General features: G+C 40.8%; 1 protein-coding gene across 2 annotated transcripts in view; it reads left to right on the top strand.

Moving 5' to 3' along the window:
- Window positions 1-25,691, top strand: part of CDC123 (cell division cycle 123) — a 45,172-nt gene that overhangs the window by 9,166 nt on the left and 10,315 nt on the right. The window contains exons 3-10 of one of the 2 annotated variants that reach the window (XM_055427639.2): window positions 1,061-1,118; window positions 1,376-1,408; window positions 6,724-6,819; window positions 9,074-9,180; window positions 18,203-18,251; window positions 18,611-18,686; window positions 21,277-21,399; window positions 22,310-22,338. In XM_055427639.2, coding sequence (XP_055283614.1) covers window positions 1,061-1,118; window positions 1,376-1,408; window positions 6,724-6,819; window positions 9,074-9,180; window positions 18,203-18,251; window positions 18,611-18,686; window positions 21,277-21,399; window positions 22,310-22,338 — 571 coding nt within the window. The remainder of the gene's footprint in view (window positions 1-1,060; window positions 1,119-1,375; window positions 1,409-6,723; window positions 6,820-9,073; window positions 9,181-18,202; window positions 18,252-18,610; window positions 18,687-21,276; window positions 21,400-22,309; window positions 22,339-25,691) is intronic. The other variant, XM_055427650.2, reaches the window with a different exon arrangement.

The following is a 25,691-nucleotide window of genomic DNA, read 5'->3' as shown; positions in this document are numbered from 1 at the left end:
ACCCCCATATTCATTTGGGGCATTATGCACCTTACCCTCTGGCCCATGGAGGGTGAGTTGCTGGGGTGTGCCAGGTGAGGAAGACTGGATGTGTCTTCCTGCCTCTGAGTGGACTGTACACGCATCACCCCTTTGAGAGCGGAGCTGCGGTCCCATCGTGTATGGCGGCTCCAGGGGCAGCCTGTTGCTCACCGGGTTGCCCCCTCGCTGGCTTTCTGTTTTCCAGACTTCTGTTGTCTCTTTGCAGCTGTCTCCTCTTTTTTTTTTTTTTCTTTGCCCTTGTGATCTTTTCAATCACTTTAGTAGCATTTCAAGAGGGAACCTAGGGTTGGATAAGTGTCCGTGATTAACCAGAAGCCTCATCTTAGTTTCTTGGTATAGATCCTCTGCTGATCTATTCTGGTTAGTGCTTATTTTTTGATGATGTGATTGAGTTCTTTGTAGCCAGCGGTTTGTGGTTGAGTGCTGAGAAGGGGCGGGGGCAGTGTCCTCTCTCTGAGGTCTTTCAGCCTCTGCTTTGCCCCCAGCCAGGGGTGAGGATTGGCTGCTAGCGGCCCTTTTCAACCCCTGCTTCGCTCACTGACTCTTTCTGAGACAGCGTGTCTGACCTTGACTTTCTCTCCTCCGTGCCCTCCAGCAGTGCCAGTCCCGACCCAGGGTGTTTCCTGCCGGCAGCCCACATGCACTGTCTTCACTGTAAATGGAAGATGCCCGGCTGTGCCCTCAGTGTGTCCATCAGCCGCCTGAAACTACTCCTCCCACAGTTCCTGCTGTGTCTACCTGGTCTTGGGCAGCACCTTCTCGTGTCGAGATTCAGAGCCGGTTCTTAGTGTCCTCCGGGGCAGAGTTTGAGGTTTTCTTTCCCCGTTTCTAGTGATTTCTGAGAAGAAGGCAGGACGTTTTTATTCCACCGTCTTTTATTGAACGTTCACTCTTGCTAATTTCATGTTGGTTTTTATTAGTTTCTTTTACATGTATGTGAGCACTCAGCACACCTGAAATCATGACTGCCTGGCATCAAGGCTTTCTCATGCTCAGTTTTTGTTTTATGTTCTTTCAGGGAAGATCCGCCTGCATGTTCTCAGCCAGACAGTGATGATGAAGCCGAAGAAATACAGGTTGGTTCAAAATACTATAACCTGTTCCATAGACTGTCCTAATTGAAATGATGTCTGAAATGGTTCTGGCTTAGAGATCTTAGCATACATTCAATAAAGTCAGAAATTCCATGCAAACCTCACTTGGACATGTCCTTTGTGTTCAGGAAAAGCTGTCTCCCGTGTGTGTGTGTTGTTTTTAGATGGAGCACTGCTTTTTGGAAGCTGGGAACACTATCCATGTTTAATGTTCTCTTTCTGTCCTCCTTCCCCTGCAGTGGTCGGACGACGAGAACACGGCCACACTTACGGTAAGAGCAGTGTGGTCTGAGGACCGCCTGGTGCCGTCCCATGGGGCGCTTCTGGGTTTTAGTGCAGATCACTGCAAATTCCCATTTAGTCACCATTTCAAGCTTTTATTATTTTGAAAAATAACTTAAATCACTGTTCTTAGGCAAACTTCAATAGAGAAATTAATAACGTGTATGTGTGTATTTATCAAACTCTGCTTAGTTCTAAAAGCAACACAGTGATGTCATGGTAGGAATGAATGGATGAACGGGCCTAGTGCCCTGATTATGGTGTCTGAATACTGGTTTCCACTAAAAGGAGTTGAAGCTCCTTGGAGAAATTCAAGACTGTGGGTGGGTAGGTAAAGAGGAGCCTGTAGGAATTTGTGCCAGAAAGTAAGAATGATGTGGACATGATGCAGGGGACCCGGAAGCCAGCTCGATGGGCTCCCACTGGCCACATATGTGAACATCATAACAAAACAATGATGATAATGGACTAGAACCATCGACGAGCATTAGAATCCATGGTCTCATACTGACATAAACAAATGATTAAATTCAACAAGTGAAACAGAGGAGAAAGCCTTTTTCTATAGTAGAAAATTCGACACCAACTAATAATTGAGAAGGGATGATAGAAATCAGCATTTACAGCTGTTCTAGTAATAATTGATGGAATAGATATTAAAACTTGTGGGTGACTATTCAGTAAGGGTATTTGAGTCTTCTCAAAGTATGTCCATCAAAATTACTTGAAAGAAAGTGAAAGTATTAGTCACTCAGTCATGTGTGACTCTTTAAGACCCCCATGGACTGTAGCCCACCAGACTCCTCTGCCCATGGAATTCTCCAGGCACGAATACTGGAGTGGGTTGCCATTCCCTTCTCCAGGGGATCTTCCTGACCCAGGGATTGAACCCTGGTCTCCTTCATTGGCAGATTCACCAGAATCTTTACCATCTCAGATTTTTTACCATCTGAGCCACCAGGGAAACCAAAATTACTTACTAGTTACAAAGAGAAAAATGTCATCTTCCCAGTGGAAAGACCTGGCAGCAGCATGAGTTAACCGTGTCAGTGATGGACAGACCTACATCGCCTGCCTCCTTGTATGAGGCTCAGAGGGACGCAGCACCTGCCAGCAGTGCACAGCCTGAATCCAGTCATGAGGAAATAGCCAGCAAACTCAGCATTTTGGAAATTACACAGAGTGACTGCCCCAGGCTCTTTCAGATGGTCAGGGTCCTGAAAGATAAGAGCAACAGAGAGAAAACGTTACAGATGAAAGGAGATTAAAGAGACATGACAAGTTAATGCGATGCATGATTCTAGACTGGGTCCTAGGCCAGAAGAAAATACCCCAGTTTTCTTCTGCTGTAAAAGACATCATCAGGACAATGAACACAAGCTGAATAAGATCCATAGATTAAGTAGTGGCATTATATCCGTGTTAGCTCCCTGATTTTGATAATTTGCCTGCTGCTGCTAAGTCGCTTCAGTCGTGTCTGACTCTGTGCGACCCCATAGACGGCAGCCCACCAGGCTCCCCTGTCCCTGGGATTCTCCAGGCAAGAATACTGGAGTGGGTTGCCATTTCCTTCTCCTAGCTTACATTAAAAAAAAAGTTACTACTTTTTAGGAAATACATGTTGAGGTGCTGTGTGTAAAGGGGCATCGTGACTTCTGCTTACTATGGAAGGTCTGTGTGTTTTATTCACTCTCCAGCATAGCTGTGTATAGAAAGGGAGTTGCAGTGAGAAAATGATAAACCAGTGTAGTGGAATGCTGCATGAAGAGTGTATAGAAAATTTTGGTTAAATGCTTCTGAAAGTCTGAAATTATTTCAAAGTGGAAAATTAAAAGTGATTGGGTTTCACTGGGCCGAACTAGATGTTGCTGGTCAGGGGAGCTTTCAGGGCAGAGGAGCACACACTCTCAGTAGGAGAATGGGAGCCAAGACCGACAGTGGGAAAACTACCATTGCCAATGGTAATAGTCCAGTAGTGTAGCTACAGAGAAGCCCAATTTAAAATGCAATCCAATAAGCAATATGGGTAAATCTCAAAGACACGATGGTGAATTTCAAAGGGCAGGTTGCAAAAAGTATACATATCAAATAACAGCAGTTACATTAAAATTTTTAAATATTTTGTATTATGGCAGACACACGCATTGTAAGTATTGAATCGTGACTGTAGAAGATTGTGACCAGTCTTGTAATGATGGCTGCCTGTGGCGAGAAGAAAGGACTAGGGAGGGGAGCAAGGAGATCAGGAGTTTCATGAGGATCTGTGATGTTCTTTCCTTAAGAAATTTAAAGGTCTGGATCAAGTATGTCAAATTGTTGAATGTATGGATCAGGGTATATATTTTTTATGTGTTTAAAACATTTATTTGATGATTAAAAATTTTTAAAGAAATACTCTTTCTAAATAAGTATGGTACAGTAGGGCTGTGGTGGGTAAAGTAGGAAAGATAGGTGAGTTTGGATTATAAAAGTCCACGGATGTGATTTAAACTGCAGATTTCATCCCACTTAAAACATGAACCTTTTCTTAGACATGGAGAAGGCAATGGCAACCCACTCCAGTACTCCTGCCTGGAAAATCCCACAGATGGAGGAGCCTGGTAGGCTGCAGTCCGTGGGGTCGCTAAGAGTCGGACACGACTGAGCGACTTCACTTCCACTTTTCACTTTCATGCATTGGAGAAGGAAATGGCAACCCACTCCAGTGTTCTTGCCTGGAGAATCCCAGAGACGGGGGAGCCTGGTGGGCTGCTGTCTGTGGGGTCGCACAGAGTCGGACGTGACTGAAGCGACTTAGCAGCAGCAGCAGTTTCTTAGACAGCTAAGGAGTTAGGTGTATTTAAAATCAACTCATTGGGCTATGAGCTTAAAAGAATCCTATTACTAGCTAAATCTGTAAAAAAAATCATTTTCAGGAAAAGGTGGAATCATGACTTAACACACATTGAAGGCTTTAACTCACGAGGAAACCAGGCAGATGTTTTAAATGGCTCAAAAGAGAACCCAAAGGACACACATTTATAGATTAGGAATATGTAAATATGTATTGTATTTACATAAAAAAATGAATACATAAATAAGGCAAAGCTGGTTATGTGTCCCTCGAAGGGGGACAGAAGACAGCTGGGTTTCTACGAGACAGAGTAGAATTTTTATGTCTGTAAGAAATACTGTTTTCACTTACCTTTTATTTACCAAGTTGTAAACCATCTCGCAGACCCAGCTAGAATCAGGTAACCCAGAAAAGTGCTGTGTGTATACAATACATAGTCTTCCACTGAAGCACAAATTTTTCTGTGCAATACATAAACTTATTGTCATTTAAATTTATTTTAGGATCTTTATTGCAAGATTTATTGAAGTTCTTAAGAAAATTCTTAAAGTTGAATAATTTGAGGGAATTTATCACCTCTTTTAAAATGTAATACAGAATAGCCAGTATTTTATAATAATTACAATGAAGTGAAACCTCTGAAAAATTGTGAATCACTATATTGTATACCTATAACTTATAAAGAAAAACTATAATACAGAAATATAAAGCGGTCCATATATGTGAAGTTCAGTGGGATAGGAAAATGAAATTGTTTTGTCTTTGAAGATCAAATCCCTTATATTTTAATATTTTTGTAACTGTGTCATTTATTGAAAATATAGCTAATGCAGGTCTTAGATGAGTGTGTTTATGGATGAAGCTGGTTTGATTGCCAAACCAGCAACTTCAGGGGATTCTAAAGAAATTACTGCCTTAACAGAAAGCATAATTTCTTTTGCCGGGGAGAGGAGAATGGAAGATAAAGAAACTCAAGGCTGTTACTTGTTTTGAAAGCCTCTCTGAAAGGCATTAATTTCACGTATCTAAGCTGAAGAAGTCAAGCAGAAGATGGAGATGGTGGCACGCTGTCAAATTAAGCAACTAAAAGACACTTCTGACCTCCAGAGGTCAGCTGTATCTGCAGCAGTCACAGGCATCTACAGCAGAAAGAAAGGAAGTACAACCTGCCCATTTTTTTTAACTTTGATGTTTTGGTCTGTTTCTCAGCCTTGAGTCACAGTCTTTTGTCATAACTGGGCTAGATCTTTTTTTTTTTTTTGGTGTTTGTTTATTTAGGATGACTGAATAGCAAGTCATCCTAAAACTTCATGACTTGAAACAATAATAATCATTTTTAAATTTTTAAAAATAATTTTTAAAGGTTCTCCTCCATTTAGTTATTAGCAAAAAAACGCCTTCTTCCTTATGTTGTACGATAATATATCCTTGTAGTCTGACAACCAATAGTTTGTACTTCCCACTCCTTTAGCTTATTCTGAGGTGAAGTGAAAGTTAGTTGCACAGTCATGTCCAACTCTTTGGGATCCCAGGGACTGTACCCCACCAGGCTCCTCTGTCGATGGAATTCTCCAGGCAAAAATACTGGAGTCGGTTGCCATTTCCTTCTCCAGGGGATCTTCCCAACCCAGGGATCGAACCTGGGTCTCCTATATTGCAGGCAGAGCCTTTACCAACTGAGCTACTCGAGAAGTCCATTAGCTTGTAGATCTATTCTAGTTTTTTCCCCACTTAGGGAAGAGCTCGTCCTGATGGGACTTTCAGTACTTGCAGTTGCCCACTAGGGGGCAGCAGATATAAAGGGCTAAAATGACCGCAACGCATCAGTGTTTTTTTGTATTCTTGCTGTCCTGCAGGCCCCACTTCCATCTCTCTCTCTCCCCTTTTCTCCACTTTTTGTCCCCATGCTCCTGATGGTAACGGAAGACTCGAGGAAGAGAGTTTTGTTTATATTAAAACCTGTCTGGAAATAGCCATGTTTAAATGCAGTTAGCCGCATGATTGATTTCTCATTTTTGAAGCCTTTTGGGGGTAAGTTCTTTTCCTGCAAATGGAAAGGCTTCTGGTCCTTTAAATGCGAGGTATTACTTCTGAGAATTGGAGTCTGTGCACAGGTGATATTCCATCATCTCTTTTCATTTAATAGGCACTGGTTCTATGTCGGTGTTAACCATTCATTCCTTTTCTCACATCCCCAGGTGCCTTGGAATATCAGCAGTCTCCTTAGCTTTGTGGGGCTTGATTGTTTTGGAAAACGTCATCTGAGCACTTATTATTCTTTTCCCTTCCTGACAAATGTTATCTGATCATTGATTTTATTTGGCTGAGTTCAGAAATTCTGATAGTAATTTGTATTCTAAATTATTTTTAATACCCTGAAGTGTTGAACTTTGTGAGTTTTTTTTATCTTGTTTTCTATATTTATTGTGCTGATATTGACTTGCCCAGATGATTTCTTCCTTCTCTCTGTAGGCACCAGAATTTCCTGAGTTCACCACGAAAGTCCAAGAAGCGATAAATTCCCTAGGAGGCAGTGTATTTCCTAAGCTTAACTGGAGTGCCCCAAGGGTAGGAGCACGTCTGTAAATCTCTCACTGTGTGAATATTGTCTTGTGATTCCATTTCATTTTATATCCCCACGGAGGGTCTAATTATATTCCTAATTCTAGGGAAAATACCATGGGATTTATTTTTGTTTTCCTCCTGTTATTTATTTTCCTGATTTGGCAATGCAGTTATTTCCCTGGGTCTGTGAAATACTTTGTATTTTGCCAACTGACAATTTCAGTCTCTTGTGTTGCTGATTACACTGGAAATCTCAGAAAAACATTCCTCTGCCCTTTTCAAAACTTCAGCTCTTCAGTTTGACAGAGAAATTTTTCTCTATTGAAAAGTAATAAAAATTACAATTGTACAGGATCTAGAAATAGAGTGGTTTGACAAATCAACTGCTGTTTTCTTAAATTGTGTTTTATTGCTTCGACATTCATTGATAAGATTTTTAAATTTAAGTTAAGATCTAGGGAAATTCATCATTTTTTTCTATTCTGGTAGAAAACAGTTTAATGTCAGCAAAGCTCATTTAACGATTCAAGACTTATCTGCGTTTTCGAAAACCATCTTTGTGTGCTTTTATCTTTTCTTACTCTAACATGAATGATAAATTGTACTTAATCTTTTATTTTTACTTGTTAAAATTAGTGACATATATACATAGTTTAAATTTCTGAGAGCTTGCTATAAAAATCAGCCGGTCTGACACCTGTTTTTCTTTACTGTTTCCCACTACTCAGAGGCAACTGCGTCCATATATTTTAGTACCACTTTTTGTTATTTTCCTCAGTATCTCTATTCTTCCATCTTAAGCATTTATTACCAGCTTTCTGCTTTAGGACAGAAAGGTTCAGCACTTTTTCATCTCTTATTCTCACTACTTTCTATTATAGTTCACTCTCCTCATATAGGAATAGCACACTTTGATTGCATCAGTATTCACTGTGCTTTGTTGCTAAGTCGTGTCTGACTCTTTGTGACCCCATGGACTATATAGCCTATCAGGCTTCTCCACCCATGGAACTTTCCAGGCAAGAATACTGGTGTGTGTTGCTGTTTCCTTCTCCAGGGGATCTTCCCAAGCCAGGGATCGAACCCTCACCTCCTGCATTGGCAGGTGAATTCCTTACCGCTGAGCCATCAGGGAGGCCGTTTCTCATATTGCATTTTTGCAAACATTGCATACACATCTGTAAACTATGTGTTGCTTATGTTTTCTTATTCAACATTTTGTCTTCCTTAGAGTTAGTAATTATCTTATTTATTCAGTTGCATGGTTTTCTGTGTGTATACTGTGGAGTTAAATCTGTGTGTTCAGTATATCAGCTTTAACCAAAAGTTCATCATCTTTTGTCATTGGGAGAAAATTTAAAGAAATTATTATAAAAAAATTATTAGAACTCATTTTTAGTTTATCTATGAGCAGTAAATTGGGTCATTGTTTGCTGATCTTTGACGGCTTGAGGCTTTCCAGTTAAGATGGGTAGATTATTTGTGATTTTAAGTATTCCTTTGTTCATTTATTTTTTATTTATTGAGTGCCAACTATGTACCACTGCTTCCTTTCATGCAGTGTAGATAACTGGACATTTTTGTTTTGCAATCATCAGTTTTCTCAAAATTACATTACTGCCCTGTGTCTGATCTATGGGAGAAGTATGTTTTTTAAAATAACTTAGTCTGTCATTTTTAGGCTTGTTTCTCTCAGGTTTGTGTCTCCTATGTCTGCTGTTCTTAACTTTTTTTTTCTTTGGTTCATATGTTTGAGACTTGCACCATTTAAAATTGCAACGTTTCAGAATATGTCATCTCCTCTCTCCCAGATTTGATGGACATGGGTCAACTTCAGTGTTCAGCTGTCTCTCCCCAGAAACAGAAAGAGAGAAAGGCTCTCTGTTTCCTTAGTAGCTGATCAGGCTGTTTCTTTCTGCCTGGATCTTCTTGCTGAAGTGTCAGCATTTCTGATGTCTCTCTGTCCCCTTCTTTCATCATCAGTGAGGAGGCCATAGGGCAGTGTCTTGGGCCTAAGCTGCAAGATGAGGCCCTGAACCTCTCAGTTCAAAACTGAGTGTCTGTCATGCAGCAGTGACCTTATTCTTTGTTTAGAAGTGTAACTTGACACTTGACAGTATAGCTAAAATTTCTTACCTGATTTTTTTCTTCAAACCCTAGAAGTTAATGCATTATTGGTTTTGGATATAGGCTTTGAACTTCATTCATAGCAGCTAACTTGGCATATATACTAAGCAGCACGTGCTTTATTCTTTAGGATGCCTACTGGATAGCAATGAATAGTTCTCTGAAATGTAAAACCCTCAGTGACATCTTCCTACTGTTCAAGAGTTCCGATTTCATCACTCGTGACTTCACCCAACCGTAAGTATGTCTCTTGTTCTCTCACGTCAGTAGTTTTCAGTGCTTGTGAGTTTTGCTGCAGATGAAATTCATTTAGTTCTAGTGCTATTGTACCCAACAGATCCGCATAACAAGGCTGTTTCATTTTCTGAAATGACCTGTTAAAGCAAACCTTTCTTTTCTGTTGACAGCAAATGGTATACAGTGAAAATCCCTAGATACCAGGGGTTTTCTGAATTCTGCCCAGTAAATATGTTGGTGATCTTTTTCTTATTATAAGGCCAATATATGCTTATCATAGAAAAATAAAAGCAGGAACTATAGCTAAACAAAAACAGGAAGTAAGCGGATTCATGATCTCAGCACAGTTGGTTTTATATACTACTTCCAGAATTCTGTCTGTGCATAGGTATAATGTAGATACACCTGTCTCTAACTGTATTCCAGTTGTTTACAACACAAATGGGATCATTTAATTCATATTGCTTCAGTTCAGTTCAGTTCACTTCAGTCGCTCAGTCGTGTCCAACTCTCCGCGACCCCATGAATCACAGCACGCCAGGCCTCCCTGTCCATCACCAACTCCGGAGTTCACTCAAACTCATGTCCACAGAGTCGGTGATGCCATCCAGCCATCTCATTCTCGGTCATCCCCTTCTCCTCCCGCCCCCAACCGTTCCCAGCATCAGAGTCTTTTCCAGTGAGTCAACTCGTCGCATGAGGTGGCCAAAGTATTGCAGCTTCAGCTTTAACATCAGTCCTTCCAATGAACACCCAGGATTGATCTCCCCTAGAACGGACTGGTTGGATCTCCTGGCGGTATAAGGGACTCTCAAGAGTCTTCTCCAACACCACAGTTCAAAGCATCAATTCTTCAGCGATCAGCTTTCTTCACAGTCCAACTCTCACATCCATACATGACCACGGGAAAAACCATAGCCTTGACTAGACGGACCTTGGTTGGCAAAGTAATGTCTCTGCTTTTTAATATATTATCAAGGTTGGTCATAACTTTCCTTCCAAGGAGTAAGCGTCTTTTAATTTCATGGCTGCAATCAGCATCTGCAGTGATTTTATTGCTTACTCGGCTGCTTTTGCACTCATGAATATATATCAAACATCTTTATGTCATTAAATATTAAATGCATCATTACTTTAAACTTGCTTCAGAGTATTCCACTGGACAGCTATAGCATCGTTTATTTCACTGGTTCTCTCTTCTTATATACAGTCGTGCAGTGAGTATCCTTGAGCTAAATCTTTGTGTGCTTTTCTGATTTTTTTCCTTGGGATAAATTCTTAGACATGGGAAATTCCCTGGAGATCCAGTGGTTAGGACTCTGCATTCTCACTGCCGAGGGCTGAGGTTCAGTCCCTGGTCAGGGAATTAAAATCCCACAAGGCACGTGCTGCGGCCAAAAGAAAAAAATTCCTAGGCATGAACTGCGTTTTCTCCCCTCTGCCAGTTACTCTATAGCTAATCTTCATTGTAGGCAGATTGGACACCTGCACTGCTGAGCTGTAGCTGATCTCTTCATACTTCTGTCCTCAAATAGCAGTTATTCTAGATTTCTTGTCCTACCTCGTTTTAAACCCCAAATCTCAGCTAAACTAACCTTTAATCTCTAAGATAAAGCATATCAGAAAATCTAGAAACTAAGTAGATGCACAGGTGAAAATGCTGTGTGTGCCTGCCACATCTTCCCTAGTTCAGTCTGCTGATTCATCCCCTGTTAGCCTCAGATCTTTGCCTGAAGAGGCGCCTGGCTTGAAAAAGAATACATTCCCTACAGTCAGTTGTGCATCGTGTCTTTTACATCTGGTTCTGAAGCTCGGGCATATGGTTTCAGTACTACAAAAAAGCAAAGTTAAGTAATGATAAGTGAGTATGATCATATTGCCAATTTATTGTAAACGGAGTTTAGCTGTATTGATTTTACTTGTTTGTTTACAGAAAAAACTTTATGTTGTTGTGACATTTAGGTGTCAACCTTTTATGGTTGTGTTGGCACAGGTATGATAAGGTGTTTGTTTTAGGGGTGATGGGCAGCATTTTCATTCTGAAAGATAACCCTCTGTTTAGAAGATGTTGTGGCTTTCAGGGTTTTTTGCCATTATAGAGCTTTTTGTCATCAAATGCTTTTGTAAAGAGGCCTTGGAATATATTGCATCAGAAATACTCTGTACCTGTTAATTCACGGGATATGGGTGTTTATGCACATTTGCTATTAGTTACAGTGAATATATAAGGACATCATTTCCTTTCCACAGAATATAAACCACTTTTAATGCTCTGTGGCTGGTGGTGTTTAAAACCATCTTTGCAGTCCAGTGACCTGCTGGCTCCCCTTAGCACACTTCTCCTTTTACCTTAGGTGAATTTAGCTATGATTCCAGTGAAGGGTAGAAATACCATTCAGTCATTTTGCGTTTTATGCTTTTTGACTTTTGCATGGGGAAGAGGTTAAATCAACAGGTGCATTTGAGGCCCTGTGTTTGGAGTGTTTATCCGCAGAATGCCATCCTTCTCCCTGTGTAAATAGTTTGGGTTGGCAGGACAAATACCAAGCACTGAACTTTCAGATAGGCAGTACTTCCAGAAATCTTTGTTAGTCGTCACTTGTGTAACAATTCATAAGTCTTATCAGTCTAGAAAAGTCCCTATTGATTGGGTCAATACGGATAAACTTTGGTCATAGAGGTTTTTCCAGACCCCTTAAAATTTAAAGAGTATAATCTTTAAGTAGGACAAGATCTTCAGTTCAGTTCAGTCGCTCAGTCGTGTCCGACTCTCCGTGACCCCATGAACCACAGCACGCCAGGCCTCCCTGTCCATCACCAACTCCCGGAGTACACTCAAACTCATGTCCACAGAGTCGGTGATGCCATCCAGCCATCTCATTCTCCGTCGTCCCCTTCTCCTCCCGCCCCCAACCTTTCCCAGCATCAGAGTCTTTTCCAGTGAGTCAACTCGTCGCATGAGGTGGCCAAAGTATTGCAGCTTCAGCTTTAGCATCAGTCCTTTCAATGAACATCCAGGATTGATCTCCTTTAGAATGGACTGGTTGGATCTCCTTGCAGTATAATTTATCAGTGATTTAATTTGACCCTTTCATCATTTAGAAAGTTAAGGCCCAAAACTGTTCAGTAATTTGTCCCTATAGTTAATAGAACCAAAACCAGAGTGTAATTTCAATAATGTCATTCTAAATGTTCTCTGTGTTTTCATTTGATGAAGTTATAAATTTCTTCTTTTCTAAGTACTTCAAAGTAAAATATTACAGAATGTAAGAAGGAATATTATAGTATATAATTATATGTGTAGAATTATATAACATTATGAAAATTATGTAACATTACATTCTTTGGGAGCTTGCTTCAACAAAAGAAACAAGGATGTTATAGTTATATTTACAGGTTAACAGAAAGCCAACCAGAAAGAGTTCTCACACAGGGTTTTTAAAAAATACATCATTTAACAGGGAGTCTGGAGATGGAATATTTCTAAGGGTTGTCAGCAGCTCATCAGGGTCACCAGGGACCAGGCTCTCTTTCAGTCTTTCCCTCTGTCATCCTTGGCTTACTGGCTTGATGTTTGGGTTTATCACCCAACATCACATAATGGTTACAAGGTAGCTGCTTTTCTGCAGGTATGGTATGAAGATGATAATATCTTAATCGAAAATAGGAGGGGTGCTTCCGCTTCCCCTCGTTCTTCTCTGTCTGTGAGCAAGGAACGCAGTCTGGAACCTACCCTGAGACTTCCTGAGAGCTCACAGCCACACAGTTACTCAGGCTGGCGGAGGGAACAGAGATGCTGTGATTGGTTTAGAACAGAGGCTCTCCAGCTTCAGCTTGGATCAGAGTCATCTGGAGAATTTGGTAAAACACAGCTTGCTGGTCCCTACCTCTAAAGTTTCCAATTAGGCTGGGTTGGGGCCCAAGAATGTAACTTCTAACACGTTCCCAGGTGACCCTGGTACTGCAGGTGCGGGCCCACAGCTCAAGGACTTTGTGCTTAGCTGTACACATGCACCCTGGGGTGCCAGAGGACCACATGTCCTCAGTGGCACAACCGCAGTTCTGTCAGCAAGGGTGAAGGTTGGGAACAGCTAGAGGGTAGACAACTAGGATGGTCTGTCACCATTGTAATCTGACATGGAATAGTAAGTACACTCTTATTTTTCCTGTTAGTCAAATGGGTATTGTGTAAAGAAGCTTTGAAAACTGGAAGTTGAAATGTGACACAGCATCATCTCTCTGCATTGTACTTGCTAAGTGAATTATTTGCCCAGATAAACATTCTCTGTGATTAGGCTTGTTGAGTCAGAAAGCTGATTTCATTAATTATTTTACTGATGGGGGGAGTGTGTAGACCAAGGCAAGAAAGAAAAATCTGGTATTCAGTTGGCATGTAGAAGAAAGGGCTGAGTGAGTGAAAAAATTAATCCATTAATTGTTTCTCTGCGAAGGTCATACATGACTAAGGAAGGTAGAGTTACTCAAAGTCAGGAAAGTTCACTTGTCTTGTAATTTAAGCTCAGTTATAGGTTCAGACAAGACTGAGCGACTTCACTTTCACTTTCACACATTGGAGAAGGAAATGGCAACCCACTCCAGTGTTCTTGCTTGGAGAATCCCAGGGACGGGGGACTCTGGTGGGCTTCCGTTTATGGGGTCACACAGAGTCGGACGTGACTGAAGTGACTTAGCAGCAGCAGCATAATTAGTATAATTGTTATACATTTTGTTCTTAAGATTATTGGAACTAGCTATTAACCCTAAAATTCAGCAGCAAATAGTTTCAGGAGTAAAACTTTCTGCCTAAGTTAGACTTAACAGAACCTATACCTTATAATTTTTTTAGGCCCATTTATTTAGGTGACAGCATATTAAAAAGCAGAGACATTACTTTGTCAGCAAAGGTCCTTCTGGTCAAGGCTATGGTTTTTCCAGTGGTCATGTATGGGTGTGAGAGTTGGACTATAAAGAAAGCTGAGTGCAGAAGAATTGATGCTTTGAACTGTGGTGTTGGAGAAGACTCTTGAGAGTCCCTTGGACTGCAAGGAGATCAAATCAGTCCATCCTAAAGGAGATCAGTCCTGGGTGTTCATTGGAAGAACTGATGTTGAAGCTGAAACTCCAATACTTTGACCACCTGATGCAAAGAGCTGACTCATTGGAAAAGACCCTGGTGCTGGGAGGGATTGGGGGCAGGAGGAGAAGGGGACAACAGAGGGTGAGATTGTTGGATGGCATCACCGACTCAATGGACATGAGTTTGGATAAACTCTGGGAGTTAGTGATGGACAGGGAGGCCTGGCCTGCTGCAGTCCATGGGGTCGCAAAGAGTCGGACAATACTGAGTGACTGAACTGAACTGATTTAGGTGACAATTTTTCCACTTTATATCGCTTTAATTTTATTGTATTTTTTTAAGTGTAGCTGATTTACAATATGTTAGATTGTTACAATTTTAGCATATTTTATCTCTTTTTGAAGAAGAATTTATGATAATTTGAATGAACACACTCAGTCTCCCTTTATTCAGTAACATTTTTTGTCTTTGCTTTTTCCACCACCAGTGAGACCATAAAAATGGAATCTCTGTACCTAAACTCTTATTTTGGATCCTGACGAGCAGTAAAGTCTTCAGCACTACAACTTTGGTGCTTAATTTTCCGTGGGTGCTATGTTTTTCTCTTTTATTTCTGTCCTTGACATAATTTTTTTTCCTGATATTAAAGGGTTGTTTTCTGTGACGTACAATGTTGTAATCTTCCAGTGTTTTAGGGATGCTTACGATTGAGGATTGTGCCCTAGTAAATAGCTAGGCGGTCTTCCACTTTAAAGTGTTTGTGATTTTGTGTACTGCCGCCCATAAAACTTTAATGATGCTGTCTTCTCCTATGAAGATAATCAAATCTTCGTCTCAGCCAGTGGATTCAGGCGATATCCGAGTTGTCGAGAGTCAGTCCCATAGATAACTGTTCTCCCAGGTGACTGAGTCTGTGACTTCTCTTTCCTTCCTTCCTGCCACATTGATTGGCCCACGCTAGAGGACTCACAGCATTTGACTAGTGGAACTGCGGAACACTGGAGACAAAGGGAGTTCTTTAAAACAACCGGAGAGCAAAGGCGGATTTTGTAGAGAGAAGCAGAACTGTCAGCAGATTTCTCGACAGGAATCTTGTTTCATCAGATCTTTCACTAAGGGCCTGAGTCCTGGAGGGGGAGATGAAAGGAGAACACTTCCCTGCGTTGTTTCCCCTTTATTTGGGACACTGATCAGTCTGGGCCCAGACTAATTTCGGGTCTAACTTGAGGAATTCTGTAACAGTTGCCCAAATTCCAAAGTGATCACAAATGATTTCATGTTTTTTCATAATTCAGACAAATTTTCCAAGTGTTACTTAAATGTGTTGGTTAACACAGTGAAAGTGTTAGGAATATGACATATTTCTTGCTTTTGCTCACAAATTTATAACATGTTGCTATAATTTTACATTATATACCGAGTTGGGATTTCAGAATTTTTACTAGTTCTTACCGTGACTTTTAAATTATGTTCATAGTGACAAAAGCTAAAGTAGATTGAACAATTCAATGTTTTTTCTTTGTAAATTGCTTTCCTCGATCAGCAACTTGCTGTTATTTCTGGGGTCCTGCCTTTTTTTTTTTTTTTTGCGAATATGAAACTTATTTTTGGAAATGAGAGAATCGGTTTTTTTTCCCTGTATTATAGATGCAAGTTTTTGGATCATCTGTGTTCTTGGTTTAGTTAATTAAGGGAATAATACAGATATTTTTATATTTGGTATGATTGAAGACATTTTATTGTTTTCGTTAGGATACTCATGCTTGTATTGTTTCTTCTGTATTTCTGTTTGTGTTGTTTCTTCTAGGATTCTCAGTGTAGTAAACAGCCTTCCTTGATATAAGGATTTCTTTTCATTTTTTCATTGGGACCTGTAATTTTTAGACTGATAATTTGTATAAAGATTGTAAACATTCAGGTGTTGCTAATACTCCATCTTAATGCATTTTTACTTTTAAAACCTACTTCTTCCAGAATATAAAAGGAATTTAGATATTCATATCAATACTTTTTGCAGTTTTTCATATGAGCTCCTGAAAATGTTATTGTTGACTTTCACATTTGGTCTTAAATTAGATGGCTGCACACTTACCTCTCCTTTCAGAAGTTGTACTTGGCCATCTGGTTAATCATCTTAATAAGGAAAAGCCTTGTACAGTAATCTCATGCAAACATATGTTCTCATGTCTACCTTCTGAAACTAGTCAAGGTTGTTAAATGTTAAACCCATCACCACTTAAAAAAGAATGTTACAGGATTGTAGGATGCAAACCTGTATTGAAATGTTAACTTATTTTAAAGTAACAAATGAGGATTAACCAAAGGTTGAAATTGATATTTGTAGGAAAATAGAAGCATTAAAAAATTTAGATAATGAAGACTTGTATTTTGGAAGTGTTCCTTTTGGTTTTCTTGTAGAATTTTAAAAACAGGTATATTATAGAACCTTAATTTGTGTGTGTGTGTGTTAGTAACTCAGTCGTGTCTAACTTTTTGTGACCCTGTGGACTGCGGCCTACCAGGCTCCTCTCTGTCCATGGAATCCAGGCAAGAATACTGGAGTGGGTTGCCATTCCCTTCTCCAGGGGATCTTCCCAACCCAGGGATCAAACCTGGGTTTCCCCCATTGGAGGCAAATTCTTTACCTTCTGACCCACCTTATAGAACCTTTATCCTACCTGTTCTTTATGTATTAAGTACTATCCTTTGTTATTAGAGTCATAAAAGCTATCAGCATGGTTAAAATCACGTTTCAGAAATTAAAATGGTAGGATTTCCCTGGTGGTACAGTGGCTAAGACTCTACACTTCCAATGCAGGGGGCCCAAGTTTGATCCCTGATCAGGAAACTAGATCCCACATGCCACAGCTAAGAGATCGTATGCCACAACTAAAGATTCTGCTTGTTTCAAGTGAAAGATCCCACATGCTGCAATTCTAAGACCTGGCACAGCCAAATAAATAATAAAAATTTTTAGAACAATTAAAATGGTAGTAAGGGCTTTCCAGTTGGCTCAGCTGTAAAGAATCCGCCTGCCAATGCATGATTTGTGGGTTTGATCCCTAGCTTGGGAAGATGCCCTGGAGGAGGAAATGACAACTCAGCTGCAGTATTCTTGCCTGGGAAATCCCGTGGATAGAGGAACCTGGCCAGCTACAGTTCATGAGGTAGCAAAGAGTCGGACATGACTTGGCAACTAAATTGCTAAACATCCCTCCCCCAGGCTCTCTGCCCCACTGCCACTGTGATATTCCTAACGCCTGAGTTTTGAAATTCTTGGTCTACTTGTTAGGTTCTCCTCACCAGACTAATCTAAAGGACAAGGAACTCATCTCATTGTAATGTTTCCAATACCTTACCAGCCCCTGGCATAGGTAGGCATTTGCAGTGTAGACAGACGCTTTACCGTCTGAGCCACCAGGGAACCAGCCAATAAAGAATATAAAAAATTGTCCATGAAACTGAGGACTTTTAGAGGAAGAGGCAATATATTTAATGGAGGACTGTCTTTTACATGGGATGTGGGAAAAGGATTAGATGAATGTTGTGTGGCTTTAGGTGGCAGAGTTAATATCAGCAGAGAACTAGGTTCACAGTGCTGTCACACCCTCATTTGGAATCAGGAGTTGGACAGTCTGCGTTATAGTCCTGGCTTGGTCACCCAGTGTGCTCTTTTCTGGGTTTTAGCTTTTTCCTTTTTTTTTTTTAAACAGAAAAGCAGAGATTACAGTAGCTCATATGGTGGTTTTGAGGACAAATGAAATAACAATTCAGGTTGCTTAGGCTAACGCCTGACATTGAATGGTGCTTTATAAATGTTCATTGAATTTGAATTAATCTCCTAATTCATGTTTTTCGTAAAACCTTACTCTCCCTTTAAATAATATGTTTACATAAAGTGACACCATAAAATAAAGATTTAATTGCCTTTCTTTCCCCTCAAAGATTTATTCATTGTACTGATGATTCTCCAGATCCATGTATGGAATATGAGGTAAGAATCTTTTCTTTAAAATCTTGATAAAATTGATATGAATTATAGGGTAACTTATGGCCCAGCAGTAATAAGACTTGACTTCATCATCTTTTGAGTTGTATGTTATGTCAGAACTCCAAAAATGATAAATAAATGATAAAGATTTATTTTGTCATGTAGAGTTTTAACAGTTCTGTTAGACTAATAGATCATAGCTCTGTTCTCTACATCTCATGCCAGGAATGTTTTATGCCTTCTTTAAATTAAAAAAAAAAACACTTGATAATGGCAATTGTTAAGACACATAAAATTGCTTTTCAGACTAGTAAATGTCCTCTTTTTACATTGTTGTGTTACATTTTTTCCTTTGTCTGCAGCTTGTTCTTCGAAAATGGTGTGAATTAATTCCTGGGGCCGAGTTCCGATGTTTTGTCAAGGAAAATAAGCTTATTGGTGAGGTTTTCTTTCTTTCTTTCATTTAAACCTTTTAAACCTTTAATTATTAAAAGACAAGCATTTGGTGGAAATAGATTGCTTATTCGGAGAAGTCAATGGCAAGCCACTCCAGTACTCTTGCCTAGAAAATCCCATGGACGGGGGAGCCTGGTGGGTTGCAGTCCATGGGGTCACTACGAGTCAGTCCATGGAGTCTGACGTGGCTGAGCGACTTCACTTTCACTTTTCACTTTCACACATTGGAGAAGGAAATGGCAACCCACTCCAGTGTTCTTGCCTGGAGAATCCCAGGGACAGGGGAGCCTGGTGGGCTTCCGTCTATGGGGTCACGCAGAGTTGGACACGACTGAAGTGACTTAGCAGCAGCAGCAGCAGATTGCTTATTAAGTCAAGGGTAATGGCATCTGGTCCCATCACTTCATGGGAAATAGATGGAAAAACAGTGGAAACAGTGTCAGACTTTATTTTTGGGGGCTCCAAAATCACTGCAGATGCTAATTGCAGCCATGAAATTAAAAGACGCTTACTCCTTGGAAGGAAAGTTATGACCAACCTTGATAATATATTAAAAAGCAGAGACATTACTTTGCCAACCAAGGTCCGTCTAGTCAAGGCTATGGTCTTTCCTGTGGTCATGTATGGATGTGAGAGTTGGACTGTGAAGAAAGCTGATCGCCAAAGAATCGATGCTTTTGAACTGTGGTGTTGGAGAAGACTCTTGAGAGTCCCTTGTACCGCAAGGAGATCCAACCAGTCCATTCTAGGGGAGATCAATCCTGGGTGTTCATTGGAAGGACTGATGCTGAAGCTGAAACTGCAATACTTTGGCCACCTCATGCGACGAGTTGACTCACTGGAAAAGACTCTGATGCTGGGAAAGGTTGGGGGTGGGAGGAGGAGGGGACAACAGAGAATGAGATGGCTGGATGGCATCACCGACTCTGTGGACATGAGTTTGAGTGAACTCAGGGAGTTGGTGATGGATAGGGAGGCCTGGCGTGCTGTGATTCATGGGGTCGCGGAGAGTCGGACATGACTGAGCGACTGAACTGAACAATCAGTTTTTATCTCAGATGCTACCTCTAGCCTGGGCACTGACTCTCTGGAATGCTGTGTTGACAAGGGTCCTAGGGCCAGATTCTGTTTCCATAGAAAACAGTCTTGATGAATCATGTCTGTCTGGATTCCAGCAGGGAAAGCAGTGGCCTGTACTGATCCCACTTAGGATACGTGTACCTGCTTTCTCTCTGGGGTTTTCCTAAGTGCTACTCACAGTACATGGCTGATTTTAATCGTCGTAAAAAGCCCAGTTTTGAACCTTTGCTTATATTATTGAAGCAGTGTTTATTATCCCTGCAAGAGAAAGCATGCAAACAAAGAAGGGCATTACTGTAAAAGCCGCCCATTTTCTTTCCCTCAGGCTGTCATTTTGTCTGCTGTGATCTGTTCAAGTTAAATATTGAAGCTAATTTGCCCTTATTTTGTCTAAGCACATTTTCCGCGAGGTAAAATTGACCTTCAACCAAGAAGAGTGTGATTTGAACAGAATCAGATCCACACTATTTATTTATTGAATGAGATGTCAATGTTTAACTTGCCTGCTGTACCCTGAGTGTGTTTGAATTTAATGTATCATTATGTATCCCTGGTTAGACTTCCCTGGTGGCTCAGAAGGTAAAGCGTCTGCCTACAATGTCGGAGACCCGGGTTCAATCCCTGGGTCAGGAAGAGCTCCTGGAGAAGGAAATGGTAACCCACTCCAGTGTTCTTGCCTGGGAAATCCCATGGACTGAGAAGCCTGGTAGGCTACAGGCCATGGGGCCGCGGAGAGTCGGACACAACTGAGCGACTTCACTTTCACTTTCCCTTATGTATCCCTAAAGGAAACACCAAAATTCTAAGTACAGCTCAGGAAGAGGTACTTAGCTGGAGGTGTGTCTTTCAGAGTAGAGAACTTTCTCCTAGGCCTAGGGCATATTGAAGGAGTTCTTAGAATATTCCCTTTAGTGTTTTTTGAATCATGTCAGCAAGTCACTCTGAAGGAAAGCATGTTTACTTTTCCATGGTTTGAAACATGGAGCTTGTGAAGGAAGGATAGCATGTATGAACAAGGAAAATGCTCGTTCTAGATGCTCCTGTGAAATGCAGTATGAAAATGGAAGACATGTGGTGAGGGGTATTTAACATTTTCCCAAAGAGAGTGAGAAGAAGGCCAGTTTTTAGAGAGGCAGTTGGAAAAATCAAAGAAGAAGCAGTTAGACTATGTGGGTAGGTTTAAAATTGCTTCTTTCATTTTTTACATAGTAAACATTTTTATAGCTTTGAATTTTTCCCATTGTACTAAATAAAAGTAACTTCCGTTTCTGAAGTAAGCGTGGCACTATGGCATTTTAGGGCTCACCTGGCCTTGTGAACCTTTACAACTGATAAGCTTTATATAAAATGCTGCCTATTGTGTGATTCCGTTCATCTGATTGGTCTTCTGATTTACTTTAATGGTTCCCTAAAAAAGAGGTTTACAATCACATTTTGGTGTTTTTGGAAAGAATATTGTGTAATAACAGAATATAAAATATTTTCTCATCAGGCGTTTCTCAGAGGGACTACACACAATATTATGATCATATTTCTAAACAAAAAGAAGAGATTTGCAGATGCATACAAGATTTTTTCAAGAAACACATACAGTATAAATTCTTAGATGAAGATTGTGAGTATCTTTTTATTGACCTAGTGAAATGAAATGCATAATGTTACTGGACCTCATTTCATCGTGGTGTATATTTTAAAACTGGATTCGAAGCATTGTGTTTTTAAGCATTTTACTATATTATGATAGTGCTGGTGGGTTTGCATGTTAATTTTACCTTATTTAACCAGAATCCCTTTTTAAGACTGAGATAATTTCTCTGTCCTGTCATTTAAGATATTTTCTACATATTTCAAAGGGTCTGTCTACAGAGAACCAAACGCTTCTGTTATTGGGACTAAGTTAGCTAGTTGACTGATTTATCTTTCTAGTTTTTTTTTATTTGAGTAATCAGATAGCACCAATTGCAAAGTAATCACTTGTGTTTTAGAGAACTGAAAGTATATTGGGTATGAGACAGAATGTTCATGCTTTGTCAGATTATATCTGCCATGGTTGACGTTTTTCTACTCGCCAAGCCTGGTACCTGTGGCAGATTTGACTTTAAAAAGGATGACTTGTGCCCTGAGCACGCTTAGGTTTGTGCTTTCGTAGTACAGGTTTTACCCATTTTATTCTTCATCAGATAGTAAGTGGTCTCCTTTCACTGTGACAGATCACCTGTCTCTAATGGTGAATTGGTTGGGATGATGTTGGTGTTTGGTTTGAACTTTTATTCATTTATGTTTTTGAATTTTTACATATGAGGGATTATGGCTGAGGACAGAGTAAAGGAAAGCAAAATTAAATTAAGTAAAACATTGCAGGATGCCTTTTTATGTTTGAAGTTTTGAGGTGTAGAAGCATGAAGTCCTCAAAGTCAAATATATTCTGCTGTTTGAGTAACTTAAAATGCATTTTAATTATCAAAAAGAGGTTTTGATCATGCAAATAGTAGTTCATTACTAACTGAGTTTTTTATCCTTTGCAGTTGTATTCGATATATACAGAGACAGTAGGGTAAGTAAACTTGATATTTGATATACTCTAAATACATAGGCATTCTCTATGTGAAGGGCTCACTGCTCAAAAAATGTTTTCCCAAGGCAACTAAGGTGATTGAAATTCACAGTGGTCAAGACTGTCCCCATAAAATATCCTTAACACTAGGAGACATGATATCTCCCAATATTGCATATCACAACTTCAGGAGTTATTAATTTAACAGATGGCTGAGGCCACCCTGTGTCCCCCTCCTTTCCTCTTTTATCGGTTTCTGGGCCTGCTTAAAACAGTGCAGTTTTCACTCTTCAATGTGACCAGGAACTTGTCATTGGCTATTTAGATAATTATTTTCGGTTACCTGAAAGGCCCTTAGCATGATTTGAGTCTGGTGGCTCAGACAGTAAAGAATCTGCCTGCATTGCAGGGGACCTTGGTTCAGTCCCTGAGTTGGAAAGATCCCCTGGAGAAGGGAATGGCAACCCACTCTGGTATTCTTGCCTGGAGAATCGCATGGACAGAGGAGCCTGGTGGGCTGTAATCCATAGTGTCGCAAGAAGTCAGACACCACTGAGCGACTAACACTTTCGCTTTCTTTCATGAAGATGAGAAATTGAGTAGTTTGTATTTATTTTGTAATCTTAAAGTGATGGAAACTTCTGTAACGAATAGCAAAAACCTGACCTGATGTATTAGGTCAGGTTTCACTAGTGAAAGAGATTTCACTATCAAGACATGCAATCATTTCAGAGCAATTTGTGTCACTAGGTGTCCTGTGACAGTACTTTAACCACTCGGCTCTTAAGAGGACAGCAGGTGTGTTTTCTAAACATGTGACCCAAGTATTTCCTCAGCGTTGCTCAGACTTTTCTCCTTCCCTCTCCACACTGGTTCCACCTCATCGTAGTGATGCTTGTGATACCTTTCAGTCACTTCTTGGACAAAAGGGTGGGGCCCATACGTTCATGACCCAAGGTAATTGTTAACCATTCACTCACCTCTTTCAAGCCAAAGGTACCACTTACTCTGTTTTCACCTGTCTTGAAGGTTGATGGCATCTGTTAAGAATTAGAGGAGCTATTAAAAGAGAGAAAGAAAGAGGACCTATAAATTGGTATGTGGTACAGAAGAGGGATGCTACTTGGCAGAGTTGGAAGCAAACCTTAGAGAAAGGATGGGGAGCTGGCAGGGTGGAGCGGACAGGAACCTGAGCTGCTGGGCGCCCAGGGCTCAGGGCCAGTCTTAGCTTCTAACAGCCAGATGCCAGCCACGTGCAGTCACTCACAGACCACAGTTTATCGAGAGCCTGTCGGGTGTTAGATGCTGTGCTTCTAACAAGCAGCTTCCATCCGGGTGATCTCGAGACCATCAAGGAGCTTATCTTCGAGACTAAAGTGTTCCAGGATTTTCCTGGATCAAATCACTGAGGGAGGAAACTGAGCCCATTGTCCTGAATGTGCAGCTCAGAAGAGCTTGACTCTTATTTAATTCGTTGTCTCCCTTAGTCCATGCAACCCTGTGGGGTATGTGCTGTTTGTTCCCATTTTACAGATGCTCAGTGTGAAGCCGTTATGTTCCAGTGCAGTTCTCCTTAATGGCATTTGAACATTTGGGATCTGCCAGGGTGTGTCAGTACTTCCCCAGCACATGTCCAGGTCTGCCGTGGTTCAGTAGGGCCAGCAGGTCAGTGCAGACGTGTGACTTGGTGAGACAGTTATGAATGTCTTAAGTGAAGTGGGACATGGATGTAAGTAATTACGGCTGTGATCTGACAGCACGAAAAGCAGTTGCATGCCTTTGAAGTGGGAACCAGGCCAGTGTAAACCTCCTGATGGTCTCTGAGAAGAGATGCCGGCTGTGATGTGAAATTCATTTGCTTTCAATCAATGGCACTTGAGTCACTGTCTCAGACACTGTCTGGAATGCAGGATTTATGGCTATTCTTGGGAGAAAACGAACTCTTTTTATGGTGATCTCTGATCTGAAGTACAAGTGGAGTGTGTCTGGGCTTGGCGACCCTGCATGTCTGTCAGAACAGTTGCTGGGCAAGTGGACTCAGTGCTGAGAGAGTCTAACTACTCTACGTGTCAGAGCCATGGCTCCTGCCCCCATGCAGGAGGTCTGGGATGAGGCCTTGGAATGTGTATTTTAAGAGGCTCCACAGGTGATGATAATGCATAACTAGAATTTAGAGTAACTACTTTAGACATTTGAAAAACGATTCGGGTCCCCTTATGGATTCCTTTCAGTTATGGTTATTTTCTTGTTACTAATTTCGTTGCTTTTTTGGTATAAATATGATCTAGAGTGTTTGATATTGTTCAGAATGAATCTGCAGCCTAGTCACTTTTTCGCTTCTGTTTTATGTATGATTGAGAAAGAAAATACAATATCTAACGTGCAAAGTATTCTGTAGATGTTTGTTAGATTAAGCTTATTAATGCTGTTGCTGTGAAAATATACATGGAAGGTCTGATTCTAACCCTTCCGCCTCTGCAGTCTAGGTTGTTAATTTCTTATGTATCCTTCCAGTATTTCTTGATGCAAAAACAAGCAGCATACTTATTTTTCCCCATCTTTCTTTACACAAGAGTTCAGTTGTTCGGTCGTGTCCGACTCTTCGTGACCCCATGGACTGCAGCACGCCAGGCTTCCCTGTCCATCACCAACTCCCAGAGCCTGCTCAACTCATGTCCGTTGAGTCAGTGATGCCATCCAACCATCTCATCCTCTGTCGTCCCCTTCTCCTCCTGCCTTCAATCTTTCCCAGCATCAGGTGGCCAAAGTATTGGAGCTTCGGTTTCAGCATCAGTCCCTCCAGTGAACACCCAGGATTGATCTCCTTTAGAATGGACTGGTTGGATCTCCTTGCAGTCCAAGGGACTCTCAAGAGTCCTCTCCAACACCACAGTTCAAAAGCATCAATTCTTGAGCGCTCAGCTTTCTTTATAGTCCAACTCTCACATCCATACATGACTACTAGAAAAACCACAGCTTTGACTAGATGAACCTTTGTTGGCAAAGGAATGTCCGCTTTTTAATATGCTGTCTAGGTTTGTCATAGCTTTTCTTCCAAGGAGCAAGTGTCTTTTAATTTCATGGCTGCAGTCACCATCTGCAGTGATTTTGGAGCCCAAGAAAAGAAAGTCTGTCACTGTTTCCATTGTTTCCCCATCTATTTACCATGAACTGATGGGACCGGATGCCATGATCTTCATTTTTAGAATGTTGAGTTTTAAGCCAGCTTTTTCACTTTCCTCTTTGACTTTCATCAAGAGGCTCTTTAGTTCTTTGCTTTCTGCCATAAGGACGGTGTCATCTGCATATCTGAGGTTATTGATATTTCTCCTAGCAATCTTGATTCCAGCTTG

This window comes from Moschus berezovskii, chromosome 15, assembly GCF_049115385.1.
Source record: "Moschus berezovskii isolate FMDL1 chromosome 15, NW_MosBer_1.0, whole genome shotgun sequence".
In the NCBI taxonomy this organism is placed as follows: domain Eukaryota; kingdom Metazoa; phylum Chordata; class Mammalia; order Artiodactyla; family Moschidae; genus Moschus; species Moschus berezovskii.
Note: the sequence above shows the minus strand (reverse complement) of the source record. Positions and strands in the feature narration are given on the sequence as shown.